This window comes from Pavona decussata, unplaced genomic scaffold (genome assembly GCF_977016875.1).
Source record: "Pavona decussata unplaced genomic scaffold, jaPavDecu1.1 SCAFFOLD_468, whole genome shotgun sequence".
In the NCBI taxonomy this organism is placed as follows: domain Eukaryota; kingdom Metazoa; phylum Cnidaria; class Anthozoa; order Scleractinia; family Agariciidae; genus Pavona; species Pavona decussata.
In genome coordinates, this window is record NW_028145806.1 from 1,228,819 (window position 1) to 1,248,161 (window position 19,343).

The window sequence follows — 19,343 nt, forward strand, 5'->3', positions numbered from 1 at the left end:
AAGCAGAATGGAGAAAGGAAACTAAAATGCTGAACGCTTTTCGACTACAAAAACGGTAGACATTAGGAGGTGGAACAGAACAATAGATGAGACAGACAAGACATTTACGGAACCATAGAAATCTGTCAACAACCTTGTGATGCTGGGACATTGCAAGACTAGGTGGAGCCAGTCAGGGCGGCTGTGACTATCAACGGGAAAGACGCTGCAGAACTCTGGACGTGGAGCAACTAGAATTATGATCGGAACATGTGCGTTTAGGAATGCCTATTATCCAAGCGATCAATCAGCACAGTGTGTTGAGAATATATGCCCAATCTCTTCAATGTGGTGTAACGAACATAGAGGCGTAACAATAGAAGTTACATATTTTTTAGGCTTAAATAAGACATTTTTTAAACTTCAGCTGAGGTTTAACAAGTGTGACAACATTTTAAAGGTCGTTCTAAGTTTCTCTTCACCGGTGTTGGGAGATCTTCCAATGAGATATTTTTATCAGCGATGTGGTCAGTGTGAAATGTCCCGTAACCTTTGGTAACACTTTGTTCCTAGAACGTGTATTCTCCTTTCGAGATCAGCTATGAGGGTCTCATACGTACAGAAAGATGGAGAAAACCATTGCACACAAGATTCTGATCTCTAACTTCAAAGTGATGTTTTTGTCCTTCCAGATCATGATGAACTTATTTGACCAGAGCTTCAGTCGTTTGTACAGCCTGTTTAAGGTTTTCCGGTGGCTCTCAGCTGACTGAATTGTTCTAATTTCTTCCCATGGATGTGGTTTATGTTGCGGTGATGGGCACGTTGCTACTTGCCATCAGTTTATTTTCTCTGCACTCATAATTCTCAATCCGTATCTCGTTGATTTTTGTCCAGTATCCAAAAAGGCTATCAAGTTCTTACTGACTGCCTGCCAAGCTGTCAGCATCATTAGTACCTTTCCCAGGAAGATGTCGAAAAGCGTAGGGGAAAGAAGGCATCCTTGGCGGACTCCAACTGATAAATGAAACCATTCTGCCATAGTACAGGTAAAAGGACTGTGCTGAGCGGGTTGCTTTGGCGTACAACTGTTGAATGGCGCTGTACAGCTTCCTGTCCACGTAGAATTCCTTCATTGTAAGTAATAGCATTCTATGCGTGTCATACTTTTTCAAATGCCCTCTAGCAAGGCATGGAGAATTCAGTCTATCAACTTTAAGTGCGTTTCTTAAAAATGCAGCGAGTTATCTACGCGAACTCAAAACTGGCTTTCCCAGCAAGGTGATCGTATGATCCGCTAGCAAGGTCAACTTGTTATTTTGGTAAGGTGACCCTTCTACCTGGGACAGCTTTTTCACTTTGGATTGCCGAGTACCCAAGCCATCTCGTGACGCTTATCACGCTGAAGCCATTTTAACTTAAAAAGCCACCATTTCAGAAAAAAAATTGACATCATAGATAAAATTTAATAAACAGTAATCGCAGTGAATGAAAACAAATGAAATCCAGTTAGCCCAGTGAGGAGGGAGATCCACATAACCAAGCCAACTTCTCTCCATATATAAAACAGTACAATGCCAATTTAAATCCAACATATAGCACAAACATTATTTCAATGTTTGGCGCACAATTCTTTTTGAAACGCAAAGATGAAAGAAATTATTACTGTTCATAATAAGACTGGAGACACTTGTTTTCTCATACTCTGCTTGAAAGGAGCTTGGTTTAGGTAAATCTCTCGTGTTACTTCTTAGTTTTGAGCATAGAAATTGCCTTAAGTATCTAGTGTAGCTTAATGTAAGTAAGTGAAGAATACAGTCAGTGATGTCACTGACTGCTACAATTGTTTAATATGGATACTCGTGGCCATTAGCAAATTATCGCGCTGTTCCTCATAATTTCATTGAAGGTGATTCCAGGAATTGAATTGCGCATTGTTACTGCGCATAATTTCTCACGTCATTAGCACGCGCGTAAGTTGAAAACGTGAGGTGTTTCCCTGACGCTAAGCCCAGCCAATTAATAACTGGTTATTTTCTCGTCAAGAAGCAATGTGGCTTATCTTTTTTATCTCCTTATTTTAACTTAGTTATCATCCTATTTATGTTTGGAGATTTTTAGAGAATGAGGTGCCGTTGGCCAAACATCACAGCGCTATGTCATATGTCTAACTTTGTTTATTTACGGGTTTAGGTGACCTGGTTGTAATACTGATTAGATGAAACTCGGACAGGTGAGACTTGTTACGCCGTATTTATGGCCTTCGTGTGATGTCATCATAACGTTGCGCAAGAATGAAAGAATTAGGCAAAATAGAGTGGGATTGTATTCTGAGTTGTAACTTTTTCAAACATTATTCTGAGTTCAGTTTTTTAATTAGTGGGGCTGTTGTTTTGATTTTCCTATAGCTTTTGATATTACGGGCGCCAGAAGAATACAGTTGTGAAGGGTTAGGTTGTGTCGGATGGTTAAAGAGAAAAAAAAGAAAGAAAGAAAACACTCTACAGCTACAGGTGTCGTCCGTGCTAGGGTTTCCCGTTAGCAACACAGTTTCATTACATTTCCATACTAAATCGTTTAGTTTTAAATAGTGTTAAGCTTCGCTGGTTCCTCAGTTGCACCTTAAAAACTGTAGTCAGTTTTTGACCAACCTTATGTCTCGATCTCGGCCATTTAACAGCCAGTGGCCAAGGACAACCATATCTGAAAAACAAAATAACAACAACATTTCTTGGAGCAATATGGTAAGTTAAAATTGACCCTAAGCTTTGAGGTATTCAATGTGGAAAAATGTTCTTAAGTTGACACAGTGCAGCATGCAATGTCTTGGTTTAAAAATTGCTCCCATCGCAAAGTAGTGGCACTGTTTGTAGGCGTCCATATCAAAATAGTAACATGAAGCTTTTGTGCACTAATGTAAACAAACTGCAAACAATACAAAATTAAGCGTGTGGCATCATAAGTGATGCTCGCAAATTTGACAACGTCACGCCTAAATTGAAACTATGTCACGCGTGATCAAAATGGACGGCAGCAGTTTTGAGTAATCTCCCTATTTAACTCTCCGCATTTTAACGTAATGGCTGAAAAACCAGACAAAAGTAATGAAACACCGCTTATTAGTGGAGGAAAGCGAGATGAAAGGTCTAGCAGCAGCAGTTCCCGAAATAGCGCCAAATAAATTCAAAGCTGTAGTCAGCATACCTGAAACACAAAGGTGCTCGCAGCAAGGAAAGACGCCATGCAGGGTGTGCTTCACGTAATCTTGATTAAAATGAACTTTTCAACACTAACGAGTACATCGCTTTAAACGTAATTCCCTTTAATGCAAGAGGCCTCAACAAATCAATCAAAAAAAAAGAAACCTTTTCCGCTGGCTTCATCTCCGAAAATTTGATTTTTTTTTTTTTTTTTTTTTTTTTTTTTGCAAGAGACGTAAGGCGATGTTAACTCGGAAGAGTTTTGGCGAGCAGAATGGGGCGACGACATTTTTTTTTTTTTTTTTTTTTTTTTTTGCACAAGATACTCTTTAGACCTGCTTTATGTAAAAAGAGGTATTAAATGTTTGTGCTGATAAAAATGGCAGATTTCTTATCGTAAATGTTTCCGTTAACGATGAAGAATTTTGTTTCGTTAATATCTACGCTCCAAACGACCAAAACCAGCAAATTATTTTCTATAAAAGGATGATCAATTCCATTCTTTGCCGCCAAACCGACAAAATCTTAATTGGTGGACACTTTAACTGTCCGTTGTCAGCCTCAGAGCGGGGTAATAAAGTCTTGTTGTTGTTGCTGTTGTTGTTGTTGTTGTTATTGTTGTTGTTGTTGTTGTTGTTGTTGATGATGTTGTTGTTTAGATAAATTCGGTGGCAAAGATGTTCAATCCAAAAAAGCCGTAATTAGATCTATCGAGGAGCTTTGTAACAACCATGGTGTAGTCGATTCTTGGCGAGAACAACACCCACATGAAACACGATTTACCTGGAGAAACAGCTCAGGGAAAATAAAACGTAGACTGGATTTTTGGCTTATCTCAAAACGACTATTAAGTTGCGTCACGAAAACCGACATTTACGCTTACTATGACTCTGATCATTCCTCCGTCACCATTTCTATTAAACCAGAGGGAAAACATGAAAAATGAGGTTCAGGCTATTGGAAATTAAATAACTGTCTTTTAGGAAACGAAGAATTTACGTTAAAAATGAGCTTTGTTATTAAACATGTGGCCGAAAAACTTAAGGGTATCGGAGATAAAAGACTCTATTGGGAAATGATGAAAATGGAGGAAGTTTGTATTCGTTTTGCTAAGACGAAAGCTAGCGCAGATAGAAGCATTGGATTAGACCTCCATCAAAAGTTGGAGGAAATGAACTCCCGGACTGATGCGACCCCCGAAAATAGTTTCCTTATAAACGAGGCCAGGAAACTAAAAATTGAACTGGATGAAATTGCCGTGCGGAAAACCAGAGGTGCCATAATTAGGAGCAGAGCTAGTTAGTACGAATTAGGTGAGAAATGCAACAAATACTTTTTTAAGTTAGTTAAAAGAAGCTATGAAAAAAGACATATATATATCACAGCGGAGGATCTTAAAGTTATACTAGATGCTATGAAAAACTTTTATAATCAGCTATACGCCTCTCAAAACCAACCATCTGCGGCATGCTCCTCGACCTTCCTTGAGCACGAATTTTTAACCGTAAAACTCGACTATGAAAAACAAAACCTCTGTGAAGGTCCGATTACTGCAGAAGAATGCTCGCTGCGCTTAAATCTTTTCAACATAATAAACCTCCCGGCACCGATGGTTTATCCGCTGAGTTTTATCTTCGTTTTTGAAACCGTTTTTTTAATCCTTTGATCGACTGCCTCAATCACAGTTCCTCTGTCTGTGAACTTTCAATATCTCAAAGACAGGGAATCATCTCCTTGATCCCAAAAAGGAATAAAGATCCTCTACTGCTTAAAAACTGACGCCTCTATCACTCTTTTAAATGTAGATCATAAATTAGCAACCAAATGTATCGCAAGGCGTTTTGAGAAGGTTCTTCCGCATTTGATAGAGAGCGATCAGACAGGATACATCAAAGGTAGATATCTCAGAGAAAACATCGGTGTAATTTCAGATATAATTGAACAACATGAAAATAAAGGGGGCATGATACTTTTCTTAGACTATAAAAAGCCTTTGACTCCTTAGAATGGGATTACCTTTTCAAGGTGCTAGACCTCATGAACTTTAGCCCAAGTTTCCTTAACTGGATTCACACTTTCTACAAGAACAACCCCAGCTGTATTATTAACAACGGTTTCTTTACAGAGAGGAGTAAGACAGCGATGCCCCTTTTCAGAACTACTCTTCGTTCTTGCGGTAGAACCACTCGCCCATCAGATCCGAATCTCTGAATCTATCCGGGTCTTGCAAGTGGGAGTAAGATCAGCAAACTAAGCTTGTATGCTGATGACACCACCGCTTTATCCGCGGCACCTTATTTGATCTCCTTGATCAATTTGGCGACCTCTCCGGCTTGAAAATAAATAAGTCAAAAACCGAGGGTTTGTAGCTAGATGTGTGGAAGTGTAGACTAGGCAAAGACGAGCCTTCCGGTATTTCATTGCCAAAGCAGTATGTTACTGCGTTGGGAATCGCGTCTCCTTACAATGTGCGCGCTGGGAATAAAATAAATTTTGATGAGCGCCTCGCCAAACTTAAAAACGTTCTAAGCATTTGGTCAAGTAGCCATTTAACGATCCTAGGCAGAATTGCCATCGTCAAAAATTTAGCTCTCGCTAAACTTGTCTACAGCTGTTCCTTATTAAATGTCCCTGTCGAATTTGTAAAAGAAGTCACTAGAAATATTTTCTCTTTCATTTGGAACTTCAAACCAGACAGGTTGAGACGAAAAACAATGGTTGGACTGTTACGCCGTAAAATGTAACAACTAACGCAAAATGTAACATTACGCGAAAGGTAACAACTTTTGACCCAAAATGTAACAATAACCCGAAAGGTAACAACTTCTGACGCAAAATGTAACAATTTCTTTAACGCTAATTGTAACAACCTTCTAACGCAAAATGTAACAACTTCTTTAACGCGAAATGTAAAAACGCAAAATGTAACAACTCTGGTCTTGAAACACAAAGAAGGAGATTTAGCCTTGTTGTCAAGCTAAACATCTCCTGACAGGCAAATTATACCAACCTACAGATCACATAATCAGTTCAAGATTTTCTTTTGTTGAAATGAAAAGTTGTTTTTCAAAATTTTTTTTGTGTTTGTCATGCCAAGTCCGTATCTGTCCGTTCGTGCTCAACTGGAGGACATGGCTTAGTGGTTAGAGCGCCAGACTCGTTACCCGGAGGCCCCGGGTTCAAGTCCCACTCTGACCACTTGGATTTTTTTTCACGGTAGCCCCGTTCTCAAGTTTAAGGCCACGCTCTGTAAATACACAACTGGTTTGCCTCCCACCAGTTGGGATTTTTAACATATGTTATGTTCAGTTTGTGTATTTATTTCACTAATTTTAGCGTCCCCAATTAGCGGTACAGTGCTAAATACTTCGGCACTTACATAAAGTTTTTTATTTTTATTTTTTATAAACAAACAAAAACAAAATTCGCACAGCATGTCCGAAGGAACGAACAATTACCAACACCTGTCAGCCACTGTTGGAGACGTTAGTAACATGACTTTGGAAAATTGGTTATATCTCCGTTATCATACAAGGTAGAAATTGCTTTACTGGTAATAATCCACCAAAAAGGTTGTTACATTTTGCGTTGTTACATTTCGCGATAAAAAAAGTTGTCACATTTTGCGTTAGAAAGTTGTTACAATTCGCGTTAAAGCAATTGTTACATTTTGCGTCAGAAGTTGTTACCTTTCGGGTTAATGTTACATTTTTCGTCAAAAGTTGTTACATTTCGCGTTAATGTTACATTTTGCGTTAGTTGTTATATTTTGCGGCGTAACATGGACCAATCTGCAAAGCTGGTCTTAATATGGTGAATTTTGTAGGCGTGGTTAAATCACTTAACATCGCCTGGGTCAATCGTTATTACAAAGCGACTGATAGCCACTGGTGCACCCTTCTTGACTCCTCCATGTTAAGCAAAGTCGGAGGAGCTTTCCTGTTTCAATGCAATTACGAGTTAAAATAGCTGGACCTCAAAAATTTACCTGCTTTTTATAAAAAACGTTTTAGCGGTTTGGCAAGAACTTAATTCCAATGATCCTATCGATGTAAAGGAAATCCAACATGAGATCTTATGGAACAACCACTTTATAAGGATAAATGGAAAGTCTATTTATTATAAAACATGGGATAACAGAGGCATTTTGAAAGTATGTGAGCTACTTGACACCAAAGGTCGATTCCTTTTGTCTATATTGTTGTCTGTTTATTGTAAGGGGAATGGATAAACAAGCATGTATGCAGTGTAATGCCAGGATACCTGGAGGCGGCATCCTGCAGCATCTGAAAGCTTCGATACAGTGCAGCTCGTCACAGGCTCCTTTGTACACACCCACCAGGTAGGACCAGTCTTGGCACTTGCTCCAGCCTTGGCTACTCATTGAAACCTTCACGTTTCGCTCATTGCATTGCAAAGAGGTTTTTTTGTAGTTCTTAGGCCTGCAGCACGAAGCTTGCTTAATGTTGTGCAGCGAAACATCGTTTGAAAGGTAAAATCCTTGAAGAAAATAGCCGTCCGGACAGGAAGCCCAGGAGTGGTTTCTAGGTCGGGAAACAATATATTAAAATCATGTTTTAAATCTGATGCTGAAGAAAGCGTAATCATTTAGTACAAGGTACGTTTACACTAAAGACACATTGAAGTCACTTGACTGACCTGCTGAGTGACGTTGTCCAGTCTACTGTTTGGCAAACAAGTGTTTCATCTTGGTATTCCTGTGGTGGTGTGCAACATCTTCCTTTCGTAAGCTGGTTTATGCCACCATTCTGACCATCTGATCCCCTCCAAACTCCATTCAAGTATCTTCCCAGTGAGCAATTCGCCCATCCTGGTTGACTTAGGACAATGTGCCAATCAGTTTTGATGCAGCAGCTGTCTTCTGCAGCCAAAGAAAAATCATCCCTCGGTGAAAGCACTTCAAAAATGGAGTCCCGGTAACCACTTCAAATTTTAATCTTTTATTGCGTTCAGGTGGCTAAAAAAAACCTTTTTCATTTCTGTTTAGGGGGTGTTAACTGAACGTTTGAAAAAAATTAAAACTTTCTGAAAAGTAGTCACCAATACCTCCCTACCCAGCCCCTGCCAACCTTCCGCGGCGAAAAAGGAGCATTCCAAAGAAGGGTATGACAGTGACAAGGTTCATTCAGACAGGTAAAGAAAACTCCGTTGTAGGGTGCAATTAGCCGCTGACGTTGGATTTTTAGCCATCCCTAGCATTCCTCTTGCTGAACATGCATTTCAGAAATCGAAGCACTGTTGAAAAATCAATTCCACAATTGTCTAATAATTCGAGTGATGACCCACAGGACGCACTACTGACAAAAATTCATAACACCGTAACAAGCTGGCGATAGAAACAGACGGAATTTTTCAACAACAAAGACAATTCTGAGCAGTTATGAAGATCCGCGAATTCGACAGCCTAAAAATGTAACTAGCACAGAGTACAGGTGGTGTTAATTGGGCAAAATCAGGATCGATTTAGGAGATTTCTCAAAGACAAGATGATTATTAGGGACTAGAAAATAAAAAAGAATTTCACGCAAAAAAAACTTTTGACGAAATTGCATACAATCTAATGCCAATTAAATTAAATTCCACTCTGATTTCTTAACCTCCAGTCTTTCAAACAACTGAAATCATCAAGATGAGTACACTTAACTGATACTTAGCTGACACAGTGTCATTTTAAAACTTTAATTGCTTAAAAAATCGTTAAAGGACCATCTTCAATTACCTCCTTGTGTTCTGAATTTCCACAACTCGTTTTCATCTAACACATTGTCTCCATATCCATTTGGTGAGATCACCGACAATTCATATTCTTTCCAACAGTGTAGGTGAATGGTGTAGCTGGTTGTATTGCTATTGACCGTAACAGACTTCCATTCGCCTTTGTTGGTCGGTGAATAAACCTCTCTGTAATAGATATTGTACCACACTGGACATGCCCATTCCAAGGGAAGTTCCCACTTGATTATAAAGGCTCCACCTGACGCGACCTTGCTTTCGCTTTTGATCACAGGAACACCTGAACAAGAAAGCCACAGGAAACCTCACATCAAAATGGAACTCTTACACTGATCTGCGGTGTCAAAAAAGTGTAAACATGCCTACAACCATAAATGCATGATACTCGTCAAGGCGAGCCGTTGTTGCAATATTGTAAAGACTTTATTTTAAATGTTACTCTGTTTTTCAGAAGAGGCAATCATGTTTTCCTTAAATACATCATTTTTGTCTCTTTGACTGTAAACAGCTCTGCAATTTAAACAATTTACATTTAAATATGAAAGTGTTTATATATATCTCACACCTCTTAACATATTGATTTCATCCGGGAACAAGGCCACGGCAAATACGTGAAGATCCATCACCGATCCGTGGAACTGGTGGTTATCTTCAAAGCCGTCATTGCCAATCATGTACGGCTTGCCCGTGGGTCCGTAGAACGTTTCGTTGGGACAATATGTTCTCTTGCCTATTTCTTTACCGTTAGCATAGATTGATACCACCCGCGTGACGTGATGCCATGTGACCACCACGTGTGTCCAATCACTCAGAGAAACATTAGCACTTTGCAAGGACCACCACTCTTTGTTTGAGGAACTGTGCCGATAAAATACAATAGTTTGGTTTGCAGTGCTGAGCAGAAACTGCCCGCGAGGATAATCCCAGTCACCATAAATCGACCCCATCCCTCGCCATTTGGTTTGTTTTATCCAACATGAAATGGTGAAGCTAGAATCGTACAAACTGATTTTAGGAGCAGTGGCGAAGGAATTTGATTGGTTAAAACTGAGAGCTTTGCTGCCTGGGCACCTTCCATCGATAAATGTGGGCGATCCACTGAAACTATAAAGAGGGAAGGAAAAAAGATTTGTGTCAAGCAAAATGGCACAAATAAAGGTCCCACACAACTTTCGATATAAAGCTCACGTTAGGACCGAGATTTTGGTTTTCGTTTTAAAGGTTTCCTCACCTATCATAGAGTAAATGGCAGAACAGAAAAAAAAGGTAATTCAAATTGTACTTACGTTCATTTAACTCGGACATGGGCGCCTTTTAGTCCTTTGGGAGGATTTGAGGCGTCATCAACCGCCAATCCTGAAATTATTCCGTCAATCGAAAATTGAACTTTCAACCGTAAATAGTTGGCCTTAATTGTTTTAACTGTCAACGGTTGGAAACTTAGCCGTCCTTGTACGGTCGACGCCGATTACCCAGGTCTCATATATGAAACGTGCGCAAAATTACTCAGTTACTAATTAAGGGAAATGTAACTGGCGGTCATTGCAGTCAATTGCAAGAAACGAAAATATCAACTAGCAAACAACACATTGAATACCCCAACCTAACTGTCTTTACCATGAAACTCCCTCATAAAGACACGAATTGCATAGCCAACCTTATGTTCTTGTCTCGACCATCCAAAAGCCAGTGACCAAGGACTTCATTCTCTAAAACGTATAATATGTAATAAATATATATACGTATAATAATGTGTAAATACAACGGTACTTCAGGATGTTTGTTGATTGCAAATGTGTGGAGTATATATCTGTAAACTATGAACTGTTCATTAGTTTTGTCGGAACTAAGGAAGCCGTGAGTGATAGCCGACGATCTGTAAGGATGTTGTTTTCAGCTTGTTTTCTTAATCCCACTTCTTTAATTTTTTTCTTTATTTATTTATGTATTTTTTTTCCATTGGAAAGATGTGCGCATCCGGTTCCCATTTTAACACAGAGTTCTATATATCTGAAAGAAATTGAAATGGTATTATTCCTTGCTCGTCTTTTTAAATAGTTTGTCAACCAATGCTTCACTAGGTACAATGCATATTTACAATTCAGATTGCAAAATTATTATCCTGATTTGTGTTGTTAAGCCGATTCACAGGTATTCTGATCTTGTAATACATCATTTACGTCTTGCTATTTATGTTGAATAGCAATTGGAAATTCCTTTCGTCTGGTCAAAACTCTAATCGTCACACGTAGGTGGGTGGATGGATGGATGGATGGATGGATGGATGGATGGATGGATGGATGGATGGATGGATACGAAACATTGCAACTGTGGATGAAAGAAAAGAAACTCCATGAATAGCATAACTTTATTGCCATACTTAAATTCCGTAAGCAAATCACTGAGGCATCCTTGCTGTGTGCACAATTGACAGGTGTCCACGATGACCCACTCTGAGGAAAGTTCCGGCATTGGTATATGGAACTTTCAGTACCGTCACACTGCACATCATTCAGCCATATGGAGCCAGTTCCCTCACCAAACCATGCGCGTCGTGGAGCACTGTGCGCACCAGGGAACCCAAGTTCACGACACACAACTTGTCCGTCTTTTATATCCCAATTGTTGTCACAAACAGTTCCCCAGACGCCATTGTGAAAAATTTCTACTCTTCCTTCTCCTTTCGAGTTGCCATTAGCAAGTCTCATATGATTAACCGCTGAAAGATTTATTGAAAGACAAACAAAAACACTCAATGTAGGTAAACATTAGTTTATCGGGCATCATATTTGGTTCCATTGTGATCCCAAACACTCGCGAATCAAGCCGTGCGAAACGTTTTATCGAAGTTTGCTTGCATTCCGTTAAAATTGTTTGGAGCATTTAGAGTAGTTTCCTTTTAAAGGCGAAAAAAACGAAATAAAAATTCTTTTCCGAACCCTTAGATGAAAACAAAAAAGTACCAAGTCTATACATAATTTTCTTTCTCCGCCCTAGCCTGGACTCGACCTCGCGAATGTTTTGACCGAGTGACACCTGGAAGTCTGGGGTGAGTGATGGCACAAAAAATGCAGAAAACAAAAAAGACAAACTAAAAAGGGTTTAAACAACAGCGGCACGTCACGCCACTTACTAAGTTGCAAGATTAAATGGTGAGTAAAAGCGAAAAGGTTTTAGCTTCAGAAATCTAAATAAGCTGGAAAAGAAAGCATGACTAACGTTCGTGAAACACGAAGACGGTTATCAAATCCCACATGTATCCTGTCAATAACATATTTCACGCATGGTCCCAACTTATTTCAAGAACACTGAACTTCTAGCTTAAGACACCCCTTACCCAAAGTAACCCTGGCGCCTAATAACACCTTGTAAAAGAGCAAAGAGCACTGACTTACCGGAGGCCATGACCATTGGACTTGTACAAGTCTGTTAATGGAAAATTGAAGACGAATTTAATCTTCATTAACACCTTCTTAAAACAAGCAGAGTATATTTGCGCGTTGGTTCATTTAAACCGTGTAGTTTTATCTGTCAGAGTTCCATTGGTTTCATTGTACTTCATAAGAAACTTACCACCCGCCGTCATGTAAACCGCCTTAGAAGAACATACAATCATTGCAGAAGTTGTAACCTGCGAGGCAGTTGATGAGGGGTGGAAGGCTGGGGGAAGAGGGAAACTTGCAGGAGAAGGAAAATAATTTTTTTTTTCTTACATCGCCTCTACTCTTCCTTGTATTTCAAGGGAGCACGATACAGACTCAATTTCGTTTTCGTAATAATTCGCCATAGAAGTAATAAAGATGCAACTTCGTTAGATTGTCCTCTGTAAAACTCATTCTATGAATTTGTACCGCATACGCCAAAAATACAGTTTCCATCCATACAAACAGCTATAAAGTTTGATTTTCAAAAAAATTGAACTACAGAGGAGGGCTAAAAATGGTGCATTTTATCAAAGCTTCACGGCGAACACTCTTTTCCCGATTTTAGAAGGCGCACAATTTCCTCCTTCCTCCCCATTCCTAGCACCCAACACGCTCATCGCCAACATGAATCATATTTTCTAGATTGCCTCTCTTATTGTGTTTAGAAGACGGTAGGATGGGGTGAAAGCATTTTGAGCAGACATTCCATCCAAACCGGATTCGTTAGAATCCTTGAATAGTCCTTCTCAAAAAGAGCTGTCAGCCTTTAATATAAGGGAGCTTGATAGCCTAAGCGACCGAATATCAAATGCCAGTAACTCTTTCACAGTAAAAACTCACCGTCAATATAAGCACTATAAGTATCCATGTGGTATTCATCCTTTCCTGCTTTCTCGTCAACCTTTCGTGTACAGACAAAAGAATTAAATTAAGAAAACAATTAAACGAACTGAAGTTTATATTTCCATATTTTAACGACAGTCAATTTTACCCAATAAAGCCTTCATGTCGAAAAACGAACTGAATAGTTTTATATGAGTTGACGCTGAAGACGATTTTCCGTCAGTTTTAGCAGCGTTCTTATTTATTTTCACGTCGGTCTTTCGCGCTAATTAAGAAAGGTTGGTCAGCAAGAAAGAAGCGTAAGAGTTTACTTTCATGTAAAGCGCATTTGATCATATTTACATGTATTTTGCGCAATTTAAATTATTATTATTATTATTATTATTATTATTATTATTATTATTATTAAAATGTAAATTTTGTTTGTTTGTCTCAAATTGTCAAGCGTCAATGAACAGAGACATTCGGATAAAAATATTTGAAAATTTATAACTCTGTGAAGTTTCCTCCTACAGAAATAATTCTAGTCTCCAAAATGGATAAAACACAAAAAATAATGTTTGGTTGTCGTCCGAAATATTTGAGCGTTTAAAATTTGTACATGAGGTCAACTCAAACTGTTCAAAAATTAATTTCTCCGAGGATATTTGTCCCATGGCAACGATTAACGTATCTGTGTATAGTTTGAAAACGTTAAATATGGTAAATTATCGACAGTTGCCTGCAAGAATGTATTTCATTTAAAAGCGACTTGCGTGTTGCCCACCACATGGTTTGTTTTCAACATACCTGTTTGCTCGTGCTCAGTCGCTCTCTTTCATGTTGAACTTTGCTTAATCGTCGCCAGGTTACTTATTTTCTTTCTCTCTTCCTTACCTTTCTTTCCACTTTTGTCGACATATTCAATGAAAACTTAAATTTACTTTGTATTGTGTTGTCCTAAAACTTTCTTTTTTATCTATTTTTTTTATTTATTTATTTATTTTTTAAAAAGTTTTTAAAGCGCAGTTAGCCATGCAACTTCCCGACAAACAAATGCTGGCGGCAGCACAGGTTTCACATCAGGGCGGGTCGCCCTACTTCAAGTACTTGAGTGTGCCATTAACATTGGTTCTCCTGTGCTGTTACGTACGGACGGACGGACAGTGACGTCATAATCCTAACCAAAATTTCTCGCATCCATAGGTTACCACATTTTCTTATCCATGGTGCTCATGATGCTGAGACAAATAGGTTGAATAAATATCTTGAGGGTTGTCACGAAAGGATGCTGATTGCAGTACGCAAGGAGAAAGGTTCTAAGTGGAAGGAGCCAGGCAACATTCTAGAAAGAACGAGCTCAGATACGACGAAAAACCTCTCAATGGGCAATTCAAAAGAGGCACTGATGAAAGAAGAGTTCCAAAATCACGTGAATGGCTTAAAGGGGGAAGCTGAAAAAGGAGACTAAAAGTCTTCTGATGGTATAACAGGATCACGCATTTCGAACAAATATTGTAAAGAAACTAGTTGACAAGCAGAATATGTCTTCGGCAGAAAGTGTGGTGAAACAGTTGAGGCTTTCAGTCATATTGCAACAGATTTATGGCGACATGACAAGGTTGCGCAGGTAATTCACTGGGATCTTAGTGAGAAGGGTGATCTTTTAAAAGGGGAGCCGGTTAAGTAGTATGATCATAAGCTAGATCCAGCGTGTGATTCAGAAAGATACAAATTGCTGTGGGATTTCAAGATACAAGCAGATCACCCATTGAATACAATAAGGCAGACCTTCGACACCAGGATAAACAGCAAGGAGTGGGAAAATTGAGAGCTACCATGACTTAAAATACGAGATGAAACGGAATTGGAACTAGCGATCGGCCTTGATCATTCCAGTAGTCATTGTTGCCTTGGGTACAGTCTCAAGAGGGTTTGTGAAGTGGTTGAAACTGCTGGGGGATACACTACAATATAGAGCCCTCGTAGCGTGTGTGTTTGCCGGGCACCGCCAGAATCCTGAGAAAACTGGTAGACACTCAGACTAACAATTTGTAAAGTTATAAGAACAGATAATTCAGACGATTCTAGGCCACAGGTGGTGGCCTATGTTCTGCAATTGACTGTTCCTGCCCAAGCAATGACTGAGTAGTAGATGATAATAGTAGTTCATGTACAGTTCCAAAGCAAAGCACACAAGAATCTGTTGTATACTGTTCCTTGACCTTGTTATCTTATAGTAAAGTCTAATTTAAGTCTTATAATTGAATAGCATGTTGCTTCCGTGTAGAAAGTCTAAAATTTTCATTAGGCATGTTCTTGACAAGCCCGACAGATCTGAGATCACTTGTCAATTGAGATCTGAGAGTAACTTCCTACTGCGAGCAACAGCACCCCAGAACTACTCTTGAAACGAAATCGACTTGATCAAAAATATTGAATTTGTTGACACAAAATTCTGCTCCATTTTGGGGAAACGAGATAGCGGAAGCAGGTAAATGGGCGTTTCAAAGCACTTATTACTACTTCTTCAAACTTTTATTCCTTTATATTAATTAGCAAGAAAGAGAGCGCCTTAACTGGCTCGGGTACTTCACGCGTATACCGTGGGACTACTCAGAGCTTTAAATATGCGTTTTGTGGTTTAAAAGCACGTAGCAGTCCCTGAAAGAGATGGTTTAATACTTGTGTCAGGGAACAGCTCCAGGATAAAACAATCAACACGCCAGAAGCTACTCTGCTGACAATCATGAGAAAGAGTTTTCTTCGTGTTGCTTTCAGGCATAAACGCCAATAAATGATGATAAAGCAATGATGATGATGATGATGATGATGATGATGATGATGAGTAGGTGCAATTTCTTTTAACTGAACGGTAACCACACTTGATTAGTGGGTAGTTGTTGCAATGAAAAATGCTGAAAAAAAAACTTTTTATACCATGAGCAAAACTAAACAAAACCTTTTCCACCCACAACTAATTGTTGTAATAGAAACGAATATGGGAAATACCGTCCACATTCACAGTCTCGGTAACCATACAAACACGCCAACAAAATAACCTTTGAAAAGAAAAGCTAAAAGAAAACAGGCCAAATGCATGATCGTAACGATAGCGGGTTTAAGAAGGGATCATGGAACTCCGTGAGAGCCGTTCGTTTGGCTTTAATTGAGCACCTCAATTTTATTTCGGCTGCAGGAGATTGAAGGTAGCTGTCCTTCTAAAAACACGCTCAGATACCTTGAAAAATCAAAAAAAGCAGCAGACTGACAATACATTTTACATAAAAAACATTTTCGGCATATTCAAATGCCATCCGTCAAAATCCGTCTGTCCATTTTAGGTAAAGAAATAACGCCGGTACACGTGGCTAAGGACCTTGGCGTGACTTTTGACTCGAGTCTTACTTTTCACGAGCATATTGTTAAAACAGTTTCTTCCTGCTTCTCAAGTTTAGCTCAAATCAATCGTGTCAAGCACGTGTTCGATAGATCGACTTTAATCACAATCATTAACACTCTAGTGTTTAGTAAATTGTTTTATTGCCGCTCTTCCGTCTGGTCCAGTGCAACGAACACTAATCTCCTCAAGCTCCAAGCAGAACTTCGCAGCTCGGATTTTATGCGGTACCAGAAAATTCGACCACGTTACTCTGCTGCTAAAGGGACTGCGCTGGCTCCCTGTTAAATCACAGCTATATCTCTGTGACGCCGTGCTTGCTTTCAAGTGTATGACTGGCTCCGCTCCCACTTACCTCTCATCGAAGTCTCAAACACGTGGTGAAGCAAGTGGTCACGCGACTAGAAGCTGTTTGGACTAGAAACAGTTTGGACAATACCTTTAAACTCTGCACTCTGTTCTTATTTTTAAGTTTAAAGGGGAAGTATCATGGGGTTTTTGACCTCTTTTGCTAAAAATGGTGAAATAAGACCTTCACATAGCTACAAAATAATTCTAGAACAACGAGAGGAGAGAAATCAAGTCAATTCTTGAAATTAACAACTCGTTCTCTGCCCTGGCGCATTTTGGAAACAAAAATACGAAAACTTGAAAAACATTAGCCTAGTATTTTTCAAGTTTTAATCCATTCCGACCTACTCTGTCTCTGGCCAGAGGCACTTATCGACAGTTTTATTGCACTGGGGTGATAATCTATAACAAAAATAGACAATTTTTTTTGTCTCTGTTGTCAGACAAACATTTTTGGGTTTTGAAATGACATCATATTTTCGTGATACTTTCCCTTTAAACTTCGAGCCAACTTATTCGCCGCTTTCCTTTCTAGTCTGTCTTAGTTTTTACATAAAGATTTTATCTTGTTATTTTTAGCGACCATTCTTGAGCTTAATTTTTAATCTTCTTGTATAAATCATTGCATTGCATCATTGTAACTCTTAGATTTACTATCGTTTTCGACGTTTGATGTTGTAAATTAATTATTATTGTCACTGAAAAGCCCTTTTCAGGGAGTGTCATTAAAGTTTGTATTGTATTGTATCGTCAGTTGCAGAATATAGAAAGCTGCGCTTACAGAGCGTGATAGGTGTCAATCCCTTATTTCACGCTATATGCTAATTGACCATAACAACCAAGTGATTCTATTCTCAGGAGAATAAAATCCTTTGTCTTTTTGGAAGTAAAGAATGCATGCTAACGTTAATATGATCAATTCTAAAAAAGACTATTCCCTAGAGTATCGTCACATGATCTGTAATTAGGCAGAAAAACAACGAGGTGACTAAGATCTATCTGAACATTAAATACTCAGATAGCAATTACAATATGCAAAGTACTACCTGACAATTATGTCAAATACGAGCACATGTCCTCGGAAAAAAAACTCCCATGTTCAAAAACATCTTTGAAATTCAGCGGCCTCCCACTGCATGCTGTTCGGAGCCTCTAAGACTCTGCCCACACAAATCTGAATCTAAAAGAATTCATTTACATCAAATGGGAAAAACCAATCTTTCATTGCCATGTAAGTAGTCAGGGCTAATTAATGTCCATCACCTGTCAGCGCAGCTCACGAAATCATTTGGATATGCCTAAACGTGTCTTATAAATTGAGAAAAGCCGTTCTTTATTTAAAATTTATGCTCGGATTTATATTTTTCTACTGGTTGGATTTTATTTAAAATAGAGTAGTTGGCTTTAAGTAGACTTTTTAGGAAGACATTTCTTGTAAAAATAAATGCTATTATATGCAGAATTTTAATAATTAAAACTTCAAGAGCACCCAAGTTCCAAGTTAAATACAATAAAATTTCTCACCACCCCGGACTCATCCCATCTCCTCGCCACCTTTACAACGAGGATCGGCGAGTTTCTTTGTTGAAGCTTTTCATGTAAATCGAACGCACAATTAAATCTCACCTGTTTACCGTAGACGATCGTAGCAAGTCGTCTGAGTAATCTGTTCGGTGTTAGAGACACCTTGAAGATCTGATAACCTTAAATTTCCAAAGCGAATACCAGCGGTAGCAATAAGGACCAATTTCAGCAGCGCTCTTATGTCATCTTCTTTGGTCGAGTTAATTACTAAAATTTTGCCTAACGGAAGGGTAATATCAGCGAACGTGATCAAACGCACCCTCAGCCTCTTAACAGCCTCACAACGGCCTTTGATTGGCTGTTATGTGCGCTTTACTTTATACGCTTTGTTTTGTTTATTTACCATCCATATCTATTTTGCATAGAGTGCATAGAGGTGAGGAAACTCTACCTATTTTATATATATAAAGAAAATATCGTATAAATAATTCTATCAAGAAATTTATGTTGAAATTATATGGTTTTTATTTTGAGCCACGCTAGATAGAAGATAAATAGGTAGAAGATAAACATTTTGCCACATATCAAGGATAGCGAAGGCGTTGATTATTTAAATTCTATCTATTAAGAACACTTCTTCCACATGGCCTCAAGATTCGCAAAGAAATTTACTAGCTTTTTTCCTTTTATTATTATTATTATTTCATTTGCTTCATATTTTATACTGTCAATTACTTTTAGTTGTACGTAGTTCGGCTATTGCGCAAATATTTGTCATATAAGCGTATGTCCCAATGCAAATTCGCATTGTATCTGAAGAAAAATAGTAACCGTTTAAACGTAATTCTACGTTGTTGTTTTTTTTGTTGTTGTTGTTGTTGTTGTTGT

The 19,343-nt window shown here is 38.7% G+C and overlaps 1 protein-coding gene across 1 annotated transcript in view; it reads right to left on the minus strand.

Annotated features, from left to right (window-relative positions):
* LOC146450366 (uncharacterized) overlaps positions 1–18,782 on the minus strand; it is a 36,284-nt gene extending 17,502 nt beyond the window's left edge. The window contains exons 1-10 of the mRNA XM_085100377.1: positions 18,558–18,782; positions 13,199–13,259; positions 12,329–12,359; positions 11,314–11,652; positions 10,591–10,642; positions 9,499–10,037; positions 8,920–9,213; positions 7,839–8,061; positions 7,443–7,723; positions 2,631–2,682 (exon numbers count right to left, since the gene is read on the minus strand). Coding sequence (XP_084956503.1) covers positions 2,631–2,682; positions 7,443–7,723; positions 7,839–8,061; positions 8,920–9,213; positions 9,499–10,037; positions 10,591–10,642; positions 11,314–11,652; positions 12,329–12,359; positions 13,199–13,237 — 1,850 coding nt within the window. The 5' untranslated portion in view covers positions 13,238–13,259; positions 18,558–18,782. The remainder of the gene's footprint in view (positions 1–2,630; positions 2,683–7,442; positions 7,724–7,838; positions 8,062–8,919; positions 9,214–9,498; positions 10,038–10,590; positions 10,643–11,313; positions 11,653–12,328; positions 12,360–13,198; positions 13,260–18,557) is intronic.
* Positions 18,783–19,343: the final 561 nt, after the last annotated feature.